The sequence below is a fragment of the Canis lupus genome, chromosome 28 (genome assembly GCF_048164855.1).
Source record: "Canis lupus baileyi chromosome 28, mCanLup2.hap1, whole genome shotgun sequence".
NCBI lineage: Eukaryota > Metazoa > Chordata > Mammalia > Carnivora > Canidae > Canis > Canis lupus.
In genome coordinates, this window is record NC_132865.1 from 6,373,572 (window position 1) to 6,392,846 (window position 19,275).

The 19,275-nt window shown below is 36.3% G+C and overlaps 1 protein-coding gene and 1 long non-coding RNA gene across 11 annotated transcripts in view; one reads left to right on the forward strand and one right to left on the reverse strand.

Annotated features, from left to right (window-relative positions):
* LOC140620136 (uncharacterized) overlaps positions 1-8,286 on the reverse strand; it is a 30,148-nt gene extending 21,862 nt beyond the window's left edge. For 2 of the 3 annotated variants that reach the window (XR_012019872.1, XR_012019874.1), the window contains exons 1-2: positions 8,153-8,274; positions 7,893-7,953 (exon numbers count right to left, since the gene is read on the reverse strand). This is a non-coding gene — a long non-coding RNA (uncharacterized lncRNA). Of the gene's footprint in view, positions 1-7,892; positions 7,958-8,152 lie in introns of all 3 variants that reach the window. The other variant, XR_012019873.1, reaches the window with a different exon arrangement.
* Positions 1-19,275, forward strand: part of NBN (nibrin) — a 61,460-nt gene that overhangs the window by 11,798 nt on the left and 30,387 nt on the right. For all 8 annotated transcript variants that reach the window (XM_072803973.1, XM_072803974.1, XM_072803975.1 and 5 more), the window contains exons 6-8: positions 5,417-5,534; positions 6,547-6,740; positions 12,680-12,777. In XM_072803973.1, the coding sequence (XP_072660074.1) occupies positions 5,417-5,534; positions 6,547-6,740; positions 12,680-12,777 (410 nt within the window). The remainder of the gene's footprint in view (positions 1-5,416; positions 5,535-6,546; positions 6,741-12,679; positions 12,778-19,275) is intronic.

Consider the following 19,275-nt stretch of genomic DNA (forward strand, 5'->3'; position numbering starts at 1 on the left):
AAGAAAACCAAAATATATTTTTTTAGTCCCAGAATTTTAATGCTCAAATCTGCATATGGAGGGAATAAAGAGATGTTTATACTTTCATCTACTTTTAATAGATGAATTTTTAATTTCTATTTTGTACAATCAAATATTTCTGAGTGCCTACCATGAATTAGGCAAGATAGACCTGAGGATACAGTGATGAGCCAAAAAGCATTACAGTTTCTGTCCTCATGGCACTTGGTAGAAAAGCCAAATACTAAAAATTACACACATTAAAGTTAGAACTCTGGTAGTGCCATCAAGGAAAACTAACGGTGTATTATCCTCCTATCTGTAGGAACCTGGTTCAAGGTTTAACAAATGTTCAGTCTTCATTGAACTAAACTAGAGTTGACTGTTCTCTGGGCATAGTAAACTATTATTTGTGACAAAATTAAAAATGACTATTTCTAAGTGGTGTAGATAATTTAAAGATCACGTTCCATTGTCATTGGAAGGCAGTAAGACTCCCATCTACTCAGCCATATGTATGTGTTAAACACACATCGTTTTTTTGCTTAGAACTGGTTGCATCATCCAGTGTTACAGTACTATGTACACCAATTCATAAACTAGCCATTTGTGAGTGAAGTGATGCTTGCATTTCACACTGATAGAAGTGTGAAATATTGGAGAATTCTTGTCAAAAGGGAGAGAATAAAAGGCATTCAAAGAGATAACTAGAAATTTATCCTACGTATGAATTAGATATAATATTTACTAATTTTCTAGCATGAACTTTTATTATAGATTTAACTTTAATGGTTAAAATAGTTTCTACTATCCTCTGTGTCTTTAAAAATAAAATAAACAGAATTGTAAAGTCAGTTATTTAGAAAATCAGATAACACAGTGGGCTGCATTTCACCCTATTGGCTAAGTCAGCTGTTTCCTGCAGATAACTCATTTACTTGAGATTACAAGTTCTAGGAATCACTGTCTTAGAATAGATGTGCAATATCCACTGTAGAACGTTAAAACACGTGCATTTGTGGTTTAATCGGTTATCAAAACTTTTTAAAAATGTAATTGTTTAATCACAACTCGGCTAACTTTGTGAAATATGTATGCTGCCAAGGAGAAATATGAGGGGAAAAAAAAAATGTAAGGAAGTTAGTTTTAAAATGTGGGATGGTGATCCTCATGACCAAAATATTTTTACCATATTGGGTGTTGTTCTCTGTAGATGGTGAACTCTTGATTGTTTAGTGACTAATAGTCTAGGTTGTGAATTCCCCGTCGTACATTGTCTTCTCATCATCACTGTGATATATTAGTAATTTTTTAAATTAAAGTTTTTAGAGCAATTTTAGGTTCATACCAAAATCGAGAGGAAGTTATAGAAGCTTCCCATTTACCTCCTGTTTGCACACATGCAGTCCCCCCCCCAAATAGGGGTTTCCCCCATCAAAGTGTCATGAGCCTACACTGACCTCATAATCACCCAAAGTCCGTAGTATACATTAGGGTTTACTCCTGGTGTTGTACATTCCGTGGCTTTGGATAAAAACATAATACATATATCCATCATAGTATCATACCAAGTATTTTCACTGCCCTGAAAACCCTCTGTACCCTATTTATTGTTCCCACTCCCCCCAACTCCCAGCCACAACTGAACTTTCACTATTTCCATAGTTTTGCCTTTTCCAGAATTTCATACAGTTGAATTAAATAGTAGGTAGCCTTTTCAGAATGGCTTTTTTCACTTAGTAACTTGCATTTAAAATTCTCAACATTTTTCATGACTTGGTAGCTCGTTTCTTTTTAGCACTGAATAATATTCCATTGTTTGAATGTACTACGGTTTATCCATTCGCTTACCAAAGGACATTTCCATTGCTTCCACCTTGTGACCATTAAGAATAAAGCTGCTATTCACATCCATGTGCAGGTTTTAGTATGGACATAACTTTTTCAGCTCTTTTGGATAAATACCAGGGAGTGCATCATACAGTAAGAGTGTGTTTAGTTTTGTGAGAAAGTGCCAAACTGTCTTCCAAAGTGGCTTTATCGTTTCACATTCTCACCAGCAATGAATGAAAAGTTCTTATCACTTCACATTCTCACAAGCTTTGGTGGTGTTTGTGTTGTGGATTTTGGCCATTCTTATATATGTGTAACAGTGTCTAAGTGTTATAATTTACATTTTTCTGATAACGTGATATCGAACATCTTCTGCTTATTTGCTATCTGTACATGTCTTTGGTGAGATAGCTGTTAAGATTTTGGCCCCTTTAAAAAAAATTCTGTATTTAAATTCAATTTAGGTAACATATGGTGTATTACTACTTTTGGGGGTTGAAGTTAGTGATGCATCAGCTGCATATAACGCCCAGTGCTCATTCCATCAAGTGTCCTTAATGCCCATCACTCAATCACCCCATCCCCCCACCCGCCTCCCCTCCAGCAGCCCTGTTTCGTATACTTGAGTCTTTTATGATTTGCTTCTTTCTCTGTTTTTATCTTATTTTTCCTTCTCTTCCCCTAAGTTCATCTATTTTGTTTCTTAAATTCCACATGTGAATGAGATTATATGGTAGTTTTTCTCTGACTGATTCATTTCACTTAGCATAATACTCTCTAGTTCCATCCACATTGTTACAAATGGCAAGACTTCATTTTTTGGGGTGGTTGAGTAATATTCCAGTGTGTGTGTGTGTGTGTGTGTGTGTGTGTGTGTGTATCACATCTTTATCCATTCATCTTTCAGTGGACATCTGAGCTCTTTTCATATTTTAGCTATTAGGGACATTGCTGCTGTAAATATTGGGGGGTTCATGTGTCCCTTCAAATTACTATTTTTGTATCCCTTGGATAAATACCTAGTAGTGTAATTGTGGGTTGTAGGGCAGTTCTGTTTTTAACTTTTTGAAAAATTCTGTACTTTTTCCAGACTGGCCATACCAATTTGCATTCCCACTAACAGTGTAAGAGAGTTTCCCATTCTCTGTATCCTTGCCAAAATCCGTTGTTTCCTGACTTGTTAATTTTTGCCATTCTGATCAGTGTGAGGTAATATCATTGTGGTTTTGATTTGTGTTTCCCTGAAGAGGAGTGATGTGTCTGTTAGGCATTTGTATGTTTTCTTGCAGAAATGTCTGTTCATGTCCTCTGCTCATTTCTTGACTGGATTTTTTAGTTTTGGGGTATTGAGTTTGATAAGTTCTTTATTGATTTTGGATATTAGCCATTTATCTGATAATTGCAAATATCTTCTCCTATTCCATGGGTTGCTTTTAGTTTTGTTGTTTCCTTTGATGTGCAAAAGCTTTTTTTCCTGATGAAGTCCTAATAGTTCATTTTTGCTTTTGTTTCCCTTGCTTCTGGAGATGTGTCTAGCAAGAAGCTGCTTCAGGATTTTGGCCCATTCTTTAATCAGGTTGTTTGTTTTCTTACTTTTGGAGAGTTCTTTGTGTATTTTGGGTAACAGTCCTTTATCAGATGTGTGTTTTGCAAATATTTTCCCCCAGTCTCTGGTACATCATCTCATTTTCTTGACATTGTCCTTCACAGAGAGAAGTCTTAATCTTTTTTTTTTTTAGAAGTTTTAAATTTTAATGAAGTTTATTTAGCATATCATTTACTTCATTCATAGATCATGCCTGTTGCTGTATCTGAAAAGTCACTGCCATAGCGAAGGTCATCTAGATTTTTGTCTGTTATTTTCTAGCAGTTTTATAGTTTAGCACTTTACTTTAGGTCTGTGACCATTTTGAGTTAATTTTTGTGAAGGCTGTAAGCTCTGCATCCAGATTCTATTTTTGCCTGTGAACGCCCAATATCCAGTATCATCATCATTTGGTGAAAAGACTATCTAAGCTCCATTGTACTGCCTTTGTTCCTTTGTTAAAGATCACTTGACTGTGTTTATGTTAGTCTATTTCTGGGCTCTTTATTCTCTTTTGTGTGTTTTTTCATAATACCAGATTCTCTTGATTACTGCAGCTTTATAATAAATCTTGGGTAGTACTAGTACTCCAACTTTGTTCTTCCTTAATATTGTGTTGGCTGTTCTGGATCTTTTGCCTCCCCATATAAACATTAGAATCTGTCAGTTTCCACAAAATAACTTGCTGGGAGTTTTATTGGAATTACATTTAATCTATAGATCAAGTTGGGAAGAACTGACACCTTGACAATATTGAGTCTTCTTATCCATGAGCATATTTAGTAATTAGTAATTTTTACTTGAAGGTAGAGAGTTAAGCTGACAGACTGATCAGTTATAAATTGTTGTAGCAAAAGATTTAATTATATAGAAAGTTGAAACTGGACTGATATGAGGCTTGAGAATTATTTGTTGATATAGTGTCTCTGTTTTCTTTTTTTCCCTCATTTTTATGAGAGAGAAAGAATCCCAAGCAGGCTCCACACCCAGGATGGAGCCTGATGTCCCACAACCCCGAGATCCTGACCTGAGCTGAAATCAAGAGTCACATGCTTAACAAACTGAGCCACATAGGTGCCCCCAGAAGATTGTGTATGTGTGTGTTTTAAAGATTTTTATTTATTTATTCATGAGAGAGAGAGAGCGAGAGAGGCAGAGACACAGGCAGAGGGAGAAGCAGGCTCCACACAGGGAGCCCGACGTGGGACTCGATCCCGGGTCTCCAGGATCACGCCCGGGCTGAAGGCAGGCGCTAAACCGCTGAGCCACCCAGGGATCCCCAAGATTGTGTTTTTTAATCTCACTTTGGAAATTTTATTTAAACTGACAAAATATTTTAAGTTTTAAAATTGCCTGAGCTTTGGGATGCCTGGATGGCTCAGAAGCTGAGCATCTGATTTCAGCCCAAGGCGTGATTCCGCAGTCCCCGGATCGAGTCCCATGTCGGGCTCCCTGCATGGAGCCTGCTTCTCCCTCTGCCTGTGTCTCTGCCTCTCTCTCTGTGTCTCATGAATAAATCGATCAATCAGTCAATCTTAAAAAAAAATTTTCCTGGGCTTCTCCAAAGGAATGTTTTTTCCCAAAGGGGTTTTTAATAAAACACTTAATAGTAGTTTGCAGAATTGGATGTGAACCTAACACTCCTTGATTCCCAGGAAGCATAAGATGCCAATAGAAATTGATCTTTATGGACTCTGTCTCAGCCTTTTAAAATTCACATAACTTGTTTGATTCATATATATTAAATCATATTTTAGGATTGTCTGCTCTTGGATTATATTTTTTCAGAAAATAAGGAACAGCTATGCTTTTTTATATGGCACCTACCACCATTTTGTCTCTGAAAAAAAAATGCTTTCTTTTAAAAAAATAATAATTCAATGATGTTACAGAAATTAAACCTTCCGGTGTCTAGATAGCTATTCTATTTATAAATTTAACAGTATGCATACAAAACAATATATAATTAGAATATACTTTTAATTTCTTTTTTAACAGTTATTACCCACCTATTGATGAACCAGCTATTGGAAATAAAAACATTGATCTGTCAGGACGACAGGAAAGAAAGCAAATCTTCAGAGGGAAAATGTTTGTATTTCTAAATGCCAAACAGGTAATGTTATGAGAAGAATTTTCTTAATGAAGACATAAACAAGAATAAATTATTACTGTTATCAACTGTTAATGCATTTTTTTTGAGATTTTGTATAGAAGTGAGAAGTGAAAAACTGTCTAGGCACTAAGACTTGTCCAGTATTCACGTATATGAGATTTTTTTGACATATGTTAATTGGCCAATTAAGTTTCTATAAATATGTGGGTTGAGGGGGTGGGGACAGAAAACTGATTTAAGTCTTTACTTGGTCATTTAGTAGCTGTTGAATGTCTTCAGTGTACCAAAATGGGGATTCAAGGAGCTTATGTTGTAGGTGGACAGTGCAAGCAAGCCCACAGTTAGAGCATTGTTCATTATGATAAGGAAGGGCAAACAATGTAACAATCCCAGGGCTGCCAAGATACCTGGTGAACTGGGGATTCTCTGAGTGGAAGCTCAGATTGTCTTCTAAAAAGTAGAACCAGTTCTGTTTCAACTCTACTTTTATTTTACTTCCCTAATACAAGCAAATGGATAAAGAAGATGTGATACACACATATATGTTATGGAATACTATTCAGCCATAAAAAAGAATGAAATCTTGCCATTTATAGTGATGTGGATGGAACTAGAATATAATGCTAAGTGAAATAAGTGAGTCAGAGAAAGACAAATACCATATTATTTCACTCATATGTGGAATCTAAGAAACAAAACAAATGAGCAAATAGAAGAAAAAGAGAGACAAACCATGGAACAGATTCTTAACTGTAGAGAACAAACTGATGGTTACCAGAGGGGGAGTTTGCAGGGTATGGGGGAAGTAGGTGATGGGGACTAAGGAGTGTATTTGTGATGGGCACTGGGTGATCTATGGAAGTATTGAATTATCATATTGTACACCTGAAACTAATATAACACCGTTAACTATACTGGAATTAAATTTAAAAGAATGAACTGAAGGAATGAACTGAAGGAATGAATTGTGCCTATTTCATTATATTTTTTCTGTTTTTTGTTTGTTTTTTAGTATAAGAAGTTAAGTTCAGCAGTTATTTTTGGAGGAGGAGATGCTAGGTTGATAACAGAAGAAAATAAAGAAGAATATAGTTTCTTTTCAGCTCCTGGAATTTGTGTTGTTGATGTAGGAATAACAAATTCACAAACTCTAATTCCTGACTCTCAGAAAAAATGGATTCACTCAATTATGGATAAGCTGCAAAGGTACAGAATTATCTTAATTATTTTAAAAAAGGCAATTTTATATGTAACTTTTTTATTTTACTGAATTTGATATAAAAAGATACATAAGAGTTACAAACATTTTGTTATGTATGGTACTTGGAAATTTATTGTGCGTTAGTGTGCTAGAAGTACAGCATCCTTATCTGTGACAAAGTTCAAATGTAAGATTTTTTCCTGAAACTGCCTACAGCTGGAATATATTTGTTCCTTGGTGATTATTACCATTAGGAATGCATATAACATTTTTCAGCCCTGTCACATAGGCTGTCATTCAAAAGCAAGAAAAAATGTCATATATCCAAGAATAGGATTTGTAGTGAGGAGACAATGTGAAAGAGCTAAACAAAGGGTTTTTGTCCTAAAGTCTTCATTGGTGTTAATAATCTTAATTTTTTTGTTTTTTAAAGTTTTATTTATTCATGAGAGAGAAAGAGAGAGGCAGAGACACAGGCAGAAGGAGAAGCAGGCTCCCTGCTGGGAGCCTGATGCAGGACTTGATCCCAGGACCCTGAGATCACGTCCTGAGCCAAAGGGAGACTCTGAGCCACCCAGGCATCCCTAATCTTAACATTTTTTGAGGCTAACAAGTATTATAAAATGTTAGGTTTGCAGTCTGCTGGCCAAATTTCTGTTCACCTATCATAAATAAGTAGAGTATTTATGTCTCAAAAGTCCAGAAAGGAAAAAAAATGAGTGGGAAGTATCAGAAAGGGAGACAGAACATGAAAGATTCCTAACTCTGGGAAACGAACTAGGGGTGCTGGAAGGGGAGGTGGGCAGGGGGTGGGGGTGACTGGGTGATGGGCACTGAGGTGGGCACTTGATGGGATGAGCACTGGGTGTTATTCTATATGTTGGCAAATTGAACACCCATAAAAAATAAATTTATTAAAAAAAAAGTCCATAGCTGTTTCCCTACAATATTCATTTTTCCTCTCCCAATAGTCTTACTGAACATGAAGATTGCTCTTGTTTTATTTTATATATTTGCTAAAACAAAAAATAAAATTTTAGTCTTCTGTCCCATAGATATTTTCCTTAATGGGGATGTATTAACTACTACAAAGAGAAAATATCTGTGTAACAAAGTAACATCTTACTTATATCCAGAATTTATTATGGTTCTCTTACCTGTTAGGCACCGGAATATAATAGTTATGGCAGCTATGGTCCCTGCCACCACTGGAGCTTACTGTCTAGAGGGAGAGGCAGATAAAGATGAGTAAACAGATAATTACAAATATGCAAAAGGGAAGCAGAATAACAGGGAAAAGGGAAGAAGTTTATTCTTAATAGAATAAAGAAAAGAAGGCCTCTTTTAGACAACATTTTACCTGTGACCGGTCTTTGAAAGAACCAAGCAAAATAAGAGCAGTGAAAGCTCCACTTACGTTGTACTGTATCACGATATCATCGTGAGCAGATCCTGTTCCAGGAGTTTCATGTATATAAAGACATTCGTCCTCACACAGCTCTGTGTATTATTTACTGTTATGGTAACCACGGTGCAGATAGGACAAAAGGGATAGAACACAGGGAGTGAGCAAGAGAGCCAGAATGTGACCCCAGGCAATCTGGTTACACAGTCTCTGCTTTTCACCCTTACATCTCACTGCCCTTCAGCATATACCATGATCACGAGGTAAGAAAGTAGCCAGAGTGCAAAGTTGATCAGAGGCTGGTGGCTTCATCGTGAGATATCATTTGGTTCTGTAGTCTTTGGCCCCATTACAACTTGTTTTTTGGGGGAGGGCAGTCTTTGAGAAAGACTATCACTTAAGATAACACGTATCTACTTCGTCCAAGCCACTGATAGTCATTGGAGGTGCAGGTAGGTCAAGCAAGTGGCCACTAAAGCCAGCTAGCTGCTGACTGAATTTTGGACAACACACCTTTAGCATTATCTAAGAAGTATGGGTATAGGATATCAGGGGTTACAATTAAATGTCTTCTGAAGAAAATTCAAAAGTGTAAGAGGACGATGTTGCTAAGATATTTTCCCAACATCTTAGCTCAAGTGTGGGAATTCTTCCTGTTAATTTATTTTCTCTTTATTTTCCTCCTTCTTTGCCTTCCCTCTCTTCATCTGTTTCACAGTTTTGCACAAAATAGGATGAATGATATTCCTTGGTTCATGATACACTGTCATCATTGAACCATAACAATACACACTAATTTTGTTCACTAGTGAAGTAGTTATTTTAAGTTATATAATAAATGTGTGAGAAGCTACTCCTAAAATGCAGGCTGGATACTTAAAAATACCTACCTCTGTGTTACCCCTAGCCCAGGCTCCTCCTACATAGAATAACATTCATCCGGAATCCTTTGCTTATCATTTACTTACTTACTTTTACATATAGTTTTATTGTTTCTTTATTTCTAAAATATGTGTGCATATGTTCTAATTGTTTTAACTTTATAACCTGGTCTTCATACTACTATGTAATCTTTGGGGATTTTTCCCACATAATGATACATTACTGATAAGAATTCATTCATTTTGTTACATGTTACTGTAATTAATGCGTTTTGATGGTAAAATATATTTCATTGTGTGAATATACCACAGTTTGTTGATTCCACATTGAAAAAAATCTTCTTTCTGGTTTTTATTATCGTAAACATTGTTACTGAGATCATTTTTGTGCATTTCCTGGTTGTACTCAATATTCTTCTTAGGGTTAGAACTGCTGGGTCATAGGTTATATGAATATTCAACCTCTGGAGTTAGTATCAAACTGTTCCACCTTATAGTCCTCCCCCCACAGTATGTAAGAGATTAAATAGATGCACACTGTTTTCCACACTTGGTATGGTTAGACTTTACCATTTTTGTTAATTGAATGGATATACAATCCTATCCTGTGATTTTCATTTCTATTTTTCTCATTACCGGTGATGCTTAACATTTCTTCTGATACTTCCTGAACGTCTGTTTTTCTTGTTCTGAAATATCTGCTCATGTCTTTTACCCAGTTTTCTATCACTATAATTGTATTTTTTTAATATGAATTTCCCAGTTTTTGTGTGAGTGTGTGTGTTAGTTTTGACCATTTTATCACATGGGTTGGTTCATAAATTTATCACCTTAGTCAAGATACAGACAATTCCTTCACCACAAGGATCCTTCCTGTTGTTCTTTTAAAACCACACCTACTTCCCTTCCTCCCTCCCCACCTCCAACTTCCTGTCCCCGAATCCTGGCAAGCCACTAATCTATTCTCCATTTTTAAAATTTTATCTTTTAAAATAATGTATAAATGAAACGATAGCATATACACCTTAGGACTGGTTTTCTCATTCAGTATAATTCCTTGGAGATCCATCTAAGTTGTGTGTATCAGTTGTTTATCCTTTTTTATTGTTGAGTAGTAGTATGTGTATATATGTGTTCACTACAATTTGTTGAGTAATTCTTCCATTGAAGGAAATCTGCATTTTTTCAATTTTTATTATGAATAACACCTCTAAACATGCATGTACAAGTTTCTTTGTGAATGTAAGTTTTCATTTCCTTGGGATACATGCCCAAGAGTGTAACAATTCCTGGTTCATATGGTAGTTGTATATTTTCTACTAGAAGTTCTTTATATTTCTCTCTATTAATTCTTTTTTCACTTGTATGTATTGCAGAATCTTTTACCACTTTGTAATGTTTTACTGTATGATACATGAAATCATTTAATTTTATTATTATTTTTTAAATATTTTATTTATTTATTCATGACAGAGAGAGAGAGAGAGAGGCAGAGACACAGGCAGAGGAAGGAGCAGGCTCCATGCAGGGAACCCGACGTGGGACTTGATCCTGGGTCTCTAGGATCAGGCCCCGGGCCGAAGGCGGCACTAAACCGCTGGGCCACTGGGGCTGCCCTCATTTAATTTTAATATACTAAAAACTTTCTTAGTACTTTTTATATTTTAAGAAGTCTTTTTCTATTCATAGATTAAAAAGATGTTCACCTATATTTTTTACTAATTTGTTGCTAGTGTTTTGATATTTTGTGTTTGAAATTTGCTTTTAATCTTTTTGGAATGGATTCTATTTTATACCAAAGTTCCATATGTACATAGGACTGTTTTTGGCTATACTGTATTCCATTGGTCAATATGTCTTTATACCAATACCACATTTACCAAATTGTCTTAATTATTGTGACTTCAATGAAGTCCTCATATCTGGTATGGCAAATGTCTTTGCTCTTCTTTAGAAGCAACCTGTCTGTTTTTTACTCTTTATTTTTGCATATACATTTTAGAATCATCTTTTCAAAAACCCTATTGGGATTTTTATTAGGACTTCCATTGAATTCACAAATCAGTTTAGGGAAAATTAACAATTTTTATAATTTCCCTCTAAAGATCTTGAGTTCCTTTTATTAGATTTATTCCTAGGTACTACATATTCTGTGGTAGATATTGTATGCTGGTAGGTAGAGTATAAATAGATAATATTCTCTCTTTAATTACATTTTCTAGTTTATTGTTGGTGTATCTAAATTTAGAAGACATTTAGATATTAATCTTACATCCTACCATCGTGTTTGCTTCCCCTTTTATTTTTAATGTATCTATAGTCCTTTTTTTTAAATGAAAATCATTATAAATAATGTTTCTATCCTGTTTTTTAATCCTTGTACCTCTTATGTTTCTTTTTCCCTCTGCCTTTCTGTTTTGTACCTACTGGGACGTTTAGAGCAGTGTTGTATAGAGGTCGTATTAGTAGCCACATTTATCTCACTATTGACTTTATTATTTTTTAAGATTATATTTATTAATGAGAAACACAGAGAGAGAGGCAGAAATATAGGCAGAGGGAGAAGCAGGCTCCCTGTGGGGAGCCTGATGTGCGACTTGATCCCAGGATCCCAGGATCATGACCTAAACCAAAGGCAGAGGCTCAAACACTGAGACCCCAGGTGCCCCTCACTATTGACTTTAAAAGGATGTGTTTCCCCGTTTAGGATAATGTAATTATCTGTATAACATTATTGCATATTACAAAATATTTCTATTTTATGGAACCAATCTTTATAACTAATTTACATAATATATTTACAGTTTCAAAAAAGATAATATGCCAATTTTGAATTGCTTGAATTATAAATAGGTATATGTGATCACTTGATTATGATACTATAAAAATATATTTTAATATAGTACTATCATGTAACTGTATGTATAGTTGAGTTCTATTACATTAATCCAGGGCATAGAAAAAACAAACGTTAAGCATTTGAGAAAGACCTTTTAAACTACTACAACCACTTAAAACATCTTTACAATAAGTATTAAAAAGAGTTTTATAGTTTTTAAAGTCTGAGGTGTAGTTTTATGTAGCAGTGTTATTAAATTGTCTTTGTTTCATTCACATAATAGAAAACAGAAGGTAGTTCACTATAAGATTCCTTTAAGGAGAAGATTCCTTAATGCATGTAAATTTGTAAAATGATTTTATTTCCTAAACTTAAAATTACAAAACATGTATAGATAGAGCTTATGATATGTCTTTATACTTTCTCCTTCCTTTCCTTTCTCTTCCCTTCTCTTTTAAGTTTTATCTTTGGATCCCAGTAATAGATTTACTTATAAAAATGTATTTTATTGCCTCATCTGGTATTACTGTTTTCTTACTCTGAAAATTATAGAATTTCAGGAATGGAAGGCTCTATCTCCTTTATTTTAGGCCTTTATTTTACAGATAAGATGACTGAATTGCTAAAGAGTGGTGGACTTGCCCAATATAAAACCTTGCCCCCCAGGACACCAGTGCTCCATGTATTTGTAATTTTCTCCATATCATAAAATTGTGTTATCTCTTTGGGGAAGGAATAAAAAGATTCAACTTGACGTCACCTTAATAAAAGTTGTTAGTTTTAATATATTATCATACTTAAACTATTTTATTCTCTTAGGCAGGGGCTTAGACCTATTCCTGAAGCAGAAATTGGATTGGCAGTCATTTTCATGACTACAGAGAGTTACTGTAATCCTCGGGGCCAGCCTGATACAGGTAAATAAAGCATTATTTTATTGATTCTTTAGCAACTTTATTTGTAACTTGGTGATAGGCTGCGTATGCACATTGCTCTGTACTTGTCAGGGATGACCATTTTCACCATCTTTTAAAACTCATCTATTCATTCATTTATTTATTTGATAAGTATTTGTGGCTGCCTTATACTACTGGGCACTGTTTCTTTTCTTTTCTTTTTTATGACAATTTTATTTTCATTTATTTTTTATTACATTTTTTAAAATTTAAATTCAATTTGCCAACATATAATATAATACCCAGTGCTCATCCCATCAAGTGCTGGGCACTGTTTCTAAAGAAGTGCTGAAGAAACTGGTAAATCAAGTAAAAAAAGATCACTGTTACTGTAAACTTTATATGCTAAAGGTCAGGATTCAAACAGTTGACAGGCAAACAATCTGATAAGTTCAATTAAAGCCAAGCACCAAGAGAAAGCTAAGTCAAGACCTGAAATTCTTCTTGTGCAGCTTCTGCTCAAGAAGTCTGCTGCCATCCCCTCTTACAGCCACTGCCACACTTGAACCTTCCATTGTCTTCCTTTCCTGAGGGCTGTTACAATGGTGTCCAGTCCTGTGTCTTCACTCATTTCTACAGTTAGCATTTCACTTTCCCAGTATAATCATCTTTCTTTCTTTCTTTTTTTTTTAAAAGATTTTATTTATTTATTCATGACAGACACAGAGAGAGAGGCAGAGACATAGCAGAGGGAGAAGCTGGCTCCTCGCATGGAGCTTGATGTGGGACTCGATCCTAGAACCCCAGGATCATGCTCTGAGCCGAAGGCAGACGCTCAACCGCTGAGCCACCCAGACGTCCCTATAATCATCTTTTCTTAAAACCTTTTACTAATTATTAATCATTATTTATGAAATAAAACCCTAAGCTCCTTGTCCAGAGTTCTGAGCCTTCAACAATTTAGCTAAAGCCTTTCTCCTCCCAGCCTCGTTAAAAAAAAAAAAATATATATATATATATATATATCCCTATGGTTTATATGTGTTATTAAAAAATATATATATGTATCTCCCTACAGTTTATATGTGCTATATTATTTAGTTTCCACACTCCTCAGTCTTGCTCATCATGGTCCCTATTCTAGAATGCCAACGCTGCTCTTCAAAATTTGACTCATTCTGCAGATACTTAACTTCTTTCATGAAATTTTTCTAAGTTGTTTTTTCTCCAGTGACTGTCCTCCAAGTCAAAATTGTTCTGTTTTCTATACTCCAGTAACTTGTTTTTGCATTCCAGTTAGATTTTTTTTCCTACTTTGAAATAGAACTAGTTGTTTCCATGCCTCTTTCAGCCACTAGATTGATTATAAGCTCCAATTAATTTTGGATTCCCTGACAGCACCAAGCATAGTACTTATTTGTAGTAGGTATGAATATATTTACTTAATTAAACTAAATTATTGACACACAGGATTATCTTGGCCGCTGTGGAGCAACAAAGTTTTATCATCCACTGTGGGAAATGTGTTTATAGGCCAAAAGGTAAGCCACCTCGTAAGGCTGAGAACAGTTAAGGTTCCATAAATAATTCATGGCCAAGGCAATTCTAAAATTTGTGTTTTCTTTTCTATTATTTTATATAGAAACAGGGTCATGAGTAAAAATCAACACTTTATTTTATTTTATTTACTTTTTATTTTTTATTTTTTTATTGGAGTTCAATTTGCCAACATAGAGCATAACACCCAGTGCTCATCCCATCAAGTGCCCCCCTCAGTGTCCATCACCCAGTCACCCCCACCCCCGCCCACCTCCACCTCCCTTTCCACCACCCCTTGTTCGTTTCCCAGAGTTAGGAGTCTCTCATGTTCTGTCTCCCTCTCTGATATTTCCCACTCATTTTTTCTCCTTTCCCCTTTATTCCCTTTCACTATTTTTTATATTCCCGAAATGAATGAGACCATATAATGTTTGTCCCTCTCCGATGGATTTATTTCACTCAGCATAATACCCTCCAGTTCCATCCACGTCAAAGCAAATGGTGAGTATTTGTCGTTTCTAATGGCTGAGGAATATTCCATTGTATACATAGACCACAGCTTCTTTATCCATTCATCTTTCGATGGACACCGAGGCTCCTTCCACAGTTGGGCTACTGTGGACATTGCTGCTACAAACATTGGGGTGCAGGTGTCCTGGTGTTTCACTGCATCTGAATCTTACTGCACGGCAATTGTCGTAGGGCAGATCTAATTTTAACTCTTTGAGGAACCTCCACACAGTTTTCCAGAGTGGCTGCACCAGGTCACATTCCCACCAACAGTGCAAGAGGGTTCCCCTTTCTCCACATCCTCTCCAACATTTGTTCTTTCCCGCCTTGTTAATTTTCCCCATTCTCACTGGTGTGAGGTGGGATCTCATTGTGGTTTTGATTTGTATTTCCCGGATGGCAAGTGATGCGGAGCATTTTCTCATGTGCTTGTTGGCCATGTCTGTGTCTTCCTCTGTGAGATTTCTGTTCATGTCTTTTGCCCATTTCATGATTAGATTGTTTCTTTGCTGTTGAGTTTAATAAGTTCTTTATAGATCTTGGAAACTAGCCCTTTATCTGATACACCATTTGCAAATATCTTCTCCCATTCTGTAGGTTGTCTTTGAGTTTTGTTGACAGTATCCTTTGCTGTGCAAAAGCTTCTTATCTTGATGAAGTTCCAATAGTTCATTTTTGCTTTTGTTTCTCTTGCCTTCATGGATGTATCTTGAAAGAAGTTGCTGTGGCCAAGTTCAAAAAGGGTGTTGCCTGTGTTCTCCTCTAGGATTTTGATGGAATCTTGTCTCACATTTAGATCTTTCATCCATTCTGAGTTTATCTTTGTGTATGGTGCAAGAGAGTGGTCTAGTTTCATTCTTCTGACTGTGGATGTCCAATTTTCCCAGCACCATTTATTGAAGAGACTGTCTTTTTTCCAGTGGATAGTCTTTCCTCCTTTGTCGAATATTTGTTGACCATAACGTTGATGGTCCACTTCTAGATTCTCTATTCTGTTCCACTGATCTATGTGTCTGTCTTTGTGCCAGGACCACACTGTCTCGATGACCACAGCTTTGTAGTACAACCCAAAATCTGGCATTGTGATGCCCCCAGCTATGGTTTTCTTTTTTAAAATTCCCCTGGCTATTCGGGGTCTTTTCTGATTCCACACAAATCTTAAAATAATTTGTTCTAACTCTCTGAAGAAAGTCCATGGTATTTTGATAGGGATTGCATGAAATGTGTAAATTGCCCTGGGTAACATTGACATTTTCACAATATTAATTCTGCCAATCCATGAGCATGGAATATTTTTCCATCTCTTTGTGTCTTCCTCAATTTCTTTCAGAAGTGTTCTCTAGTTTTTAGGGTATAGATCCTTTACCTGTTTGGTTAGGTTTATTCCTAGGTTTCTTATGCTTTTAGGTGCAATTGTAAATGGGATTGACTCCTTAATTTCTCTTTCTCAGTCTCATTGTTAGTGTAGAGAAATGCCACTGACTTCTGAGCATTGATTTTGTATCCTGCCACACTGCCGAATTGCTCTATGAGTTCTAGCAATCTTGGGGTGGAGACTTTTGGGTTTTCTATGTACAGTATCATGTCATCTGCGAAGAGGGAGAGTTTGACTTCTTCTTTGCCAATTTGTTTTTTGTTTTGTTTTGGTTTGGTTTTTTTTTTTTTAGTTTTTATTTATTTATGATAGTCACAGAGAGAGAGAGAGAGAGAGGCAGAGACACAGGCAGAGGGAGAAACAGGCTCCATGCACCGGGAGCCCGACGTGGGATTCAATCCTGGGTTTCCAGAATCGCGCCCTGGGCCAAAGGCAGGCGCCAAACCGCTGCGCCACCCAAGGATCCTCCCTTCTTTGCCAATTTGAATGCCTTTTATGTCTTTTTGTTGCCTGATTGCTGAGGCTAGGACTTCCAGTACTATGTTGAATAGCAGTGGTGAGAGTGGACATCCCTGTCTTATTCCTGATCTTAGGGGAAAGGCTCCCAGTGCTTCCCCATTGAGAATGATATTTGCTGTGGGCTTTTCGTAGATGGCTTTTAAGATGTCGAGGAATGTTCCCTCTATCCCTACACTCTGAAGAGTTTTGATCAGGAATGGATGCTGTATTTTGTCAAATGCTTTCTCTGCATCTAATGAGAGGATCATATGGTTCTTGGTTTTTCTCTTGCTGATATGATGAATCACATTGATTGTTTTACGGGTGTTGAACCAGCCTTGCATCCCGAGGATAAATCCCACTTGGTCATGGTGAATAATTTTCTTAATGTACTGTTGGATCCTATTGGCTAGTATCTTGTTGAGAATTTTTGCATCTGTGTTCATCAGGGATATTGGTCTGTAATTCTCCTTTTTGGTGGGGTCTTTGTCTAGTTTTGGAATTAAGGTGATGCTGGCCTCATAGAACGAGTTTGGAAGTACTCCATCTCTTTCTATCTTTCCGAACAGCTTTAGTAGAATAGGTATGGTTTCTTCTTTAAATGTTTGATAGAATTCCCCTGGGAAGCCATCTGGCCCCGGACTCTTATGTCTTGGGCGGTTTTTGGTGACTGCTTCAATTTCCTCCCTGGTTATTGGCCTGTTCAGGTTTTCTATTTCTTCCTGTTCCAGTTTTGGTAGTTTGTGGTTTTCCAGGAATGCATCCATTTCTTCTAGATGGCCTAATTTATTGGCGTATAGCTGTTCATAATATGTTTTTAAAATCGTTTGTATTTCCTTGGTGTTGGTGGTGATCTCTCCTTTCTCATTCATGATTTTATTAATTTAAGTCTTTTCTCTCTTCTTTTTAATAAGGCTGGCTAATGGTTCATCTGTCTTATTAATTCTTTCAAAGAACCAACTCCTGGTTTTGTTGATCTGTTCCACAGTTATTCTGGTCTCTATTTCATTGAGTTCTGCTCGAATCTTTATTAACTCTCTTCTTCTGCTAGGTGTAGGATCTATTTGCTGTTTTTTCTCCAGCTCCTTTAGGTGCAAAGTTCACTTTTGTATTTGAGTTCTCAGTTTTTGGATGGATGCTTGTATTGCGATGTATTTCCCCCTCAGGACTGCTTTTGCTGTATCCCAAAGATTTTGAAAGATTGTATCTTCATTCTCATTAGTTTCCATGAATCTTTTTAATTCTTCTCTAATTTCCTGATTGACCCTTTCATCTTTTAGCAGGATGGTCCTTAACCTCCATGTGTTTGAAATCCTTCCAAACTTCTTGTCGTGATTTAGTTCTAATTTCAAAGCATTATGGTCTGAAAATATGCAGGGCCGATCCCAACCTTTTGGTATCGGTTAAGACCTGATTTGTGACCCACTATGTGGTCTATTCTTGAGAAATTCCATGTGCACGTGGGAAGAATGTGTTTTCAGTTGCATTTGGATATAAAGTTCTATAGATATCTGTGAAATCCATCTGGTCCAGTGTATCATTTAAAGCTATCGTTTCTTTGGAGATGTTGTGCTTAGAAGACCTGTCGATTGTAGAAAGCGCTACGTTCAAATCACCAAGTGTAAGTGTATTATTATCTAAGTATTTCTTCACTTTGGTTATTAATTGATATACTTGTCAGCTCCCACATTCAGGGCATAAATATTGATGATTGTTAAATCCTCTTGTTGGATAGATCCTTTAAGTAGGATATAGTGTCCCTCTTCATCTCTTACTACAGTCTTCAGGATGAACTTTAATTTATCTGATATGAGGATGGCTACCCCTGGTTTCTTTTGAGGGTCATTTGAATGATAAATGGTTCTCCAACCTTTTATTTTCAGGCTGCAGGTGTCTTTATGTCTAAAATGAGTCTCTTGTAGATAGCAAAAAATGGGTCCTGCTTTTTTATCCAGTCTGAAACCCTGCACCTTTTGATGGGGTCATTAAACCCATTCAAGTTCAGAGTTACTATTGAAAGATATGAATTTAGTGTCCTCATGATACCTATTCAGTCCCTGTTTTTGTAGATTGTTCCCTTGGACTTCCTCTTTCTTTTACAGAGTCCTCCTTAATATTTCTTGGAGAACTGGTTTGGTGGTCACATATTCTTTCAGTTCCTGCCTATCTTGGAAGCTCTTCATCTCTCCTTCTATTCTGAATGAGAGCCTTGCTGGATAGAGTATTCTTGGCTGCATGTTCTTCTCATTTAGGACCTTGAATATATCCTGCCAGCCCTTTCTGGCCTGCCAGGTCTCTGTGGAGAGGTCTGCTGTTAATCTAATATTTCTCCCCATAAAAGTTAGAGATTTCTTGTCTCTTGCTGCTTTAAGGATCTTCTCTCTATCTTTGTAATTTGTAAGCTTCACTATTAAATGTTGAGAGGTGTTGAGCGGTTTTTATTGATTTTAGGGGGGGGAATCTCTCTATTTCCTGGATCTGAATGCCTGTTTCCCTTCCCAGATTAGCAAAGTTATCAGCTACGATTTGTTCAAATACATATTCTGGACCTCTATCCCTTTCAGTGCCCTTGGGAACCCCAATTAAACGTAGATTTT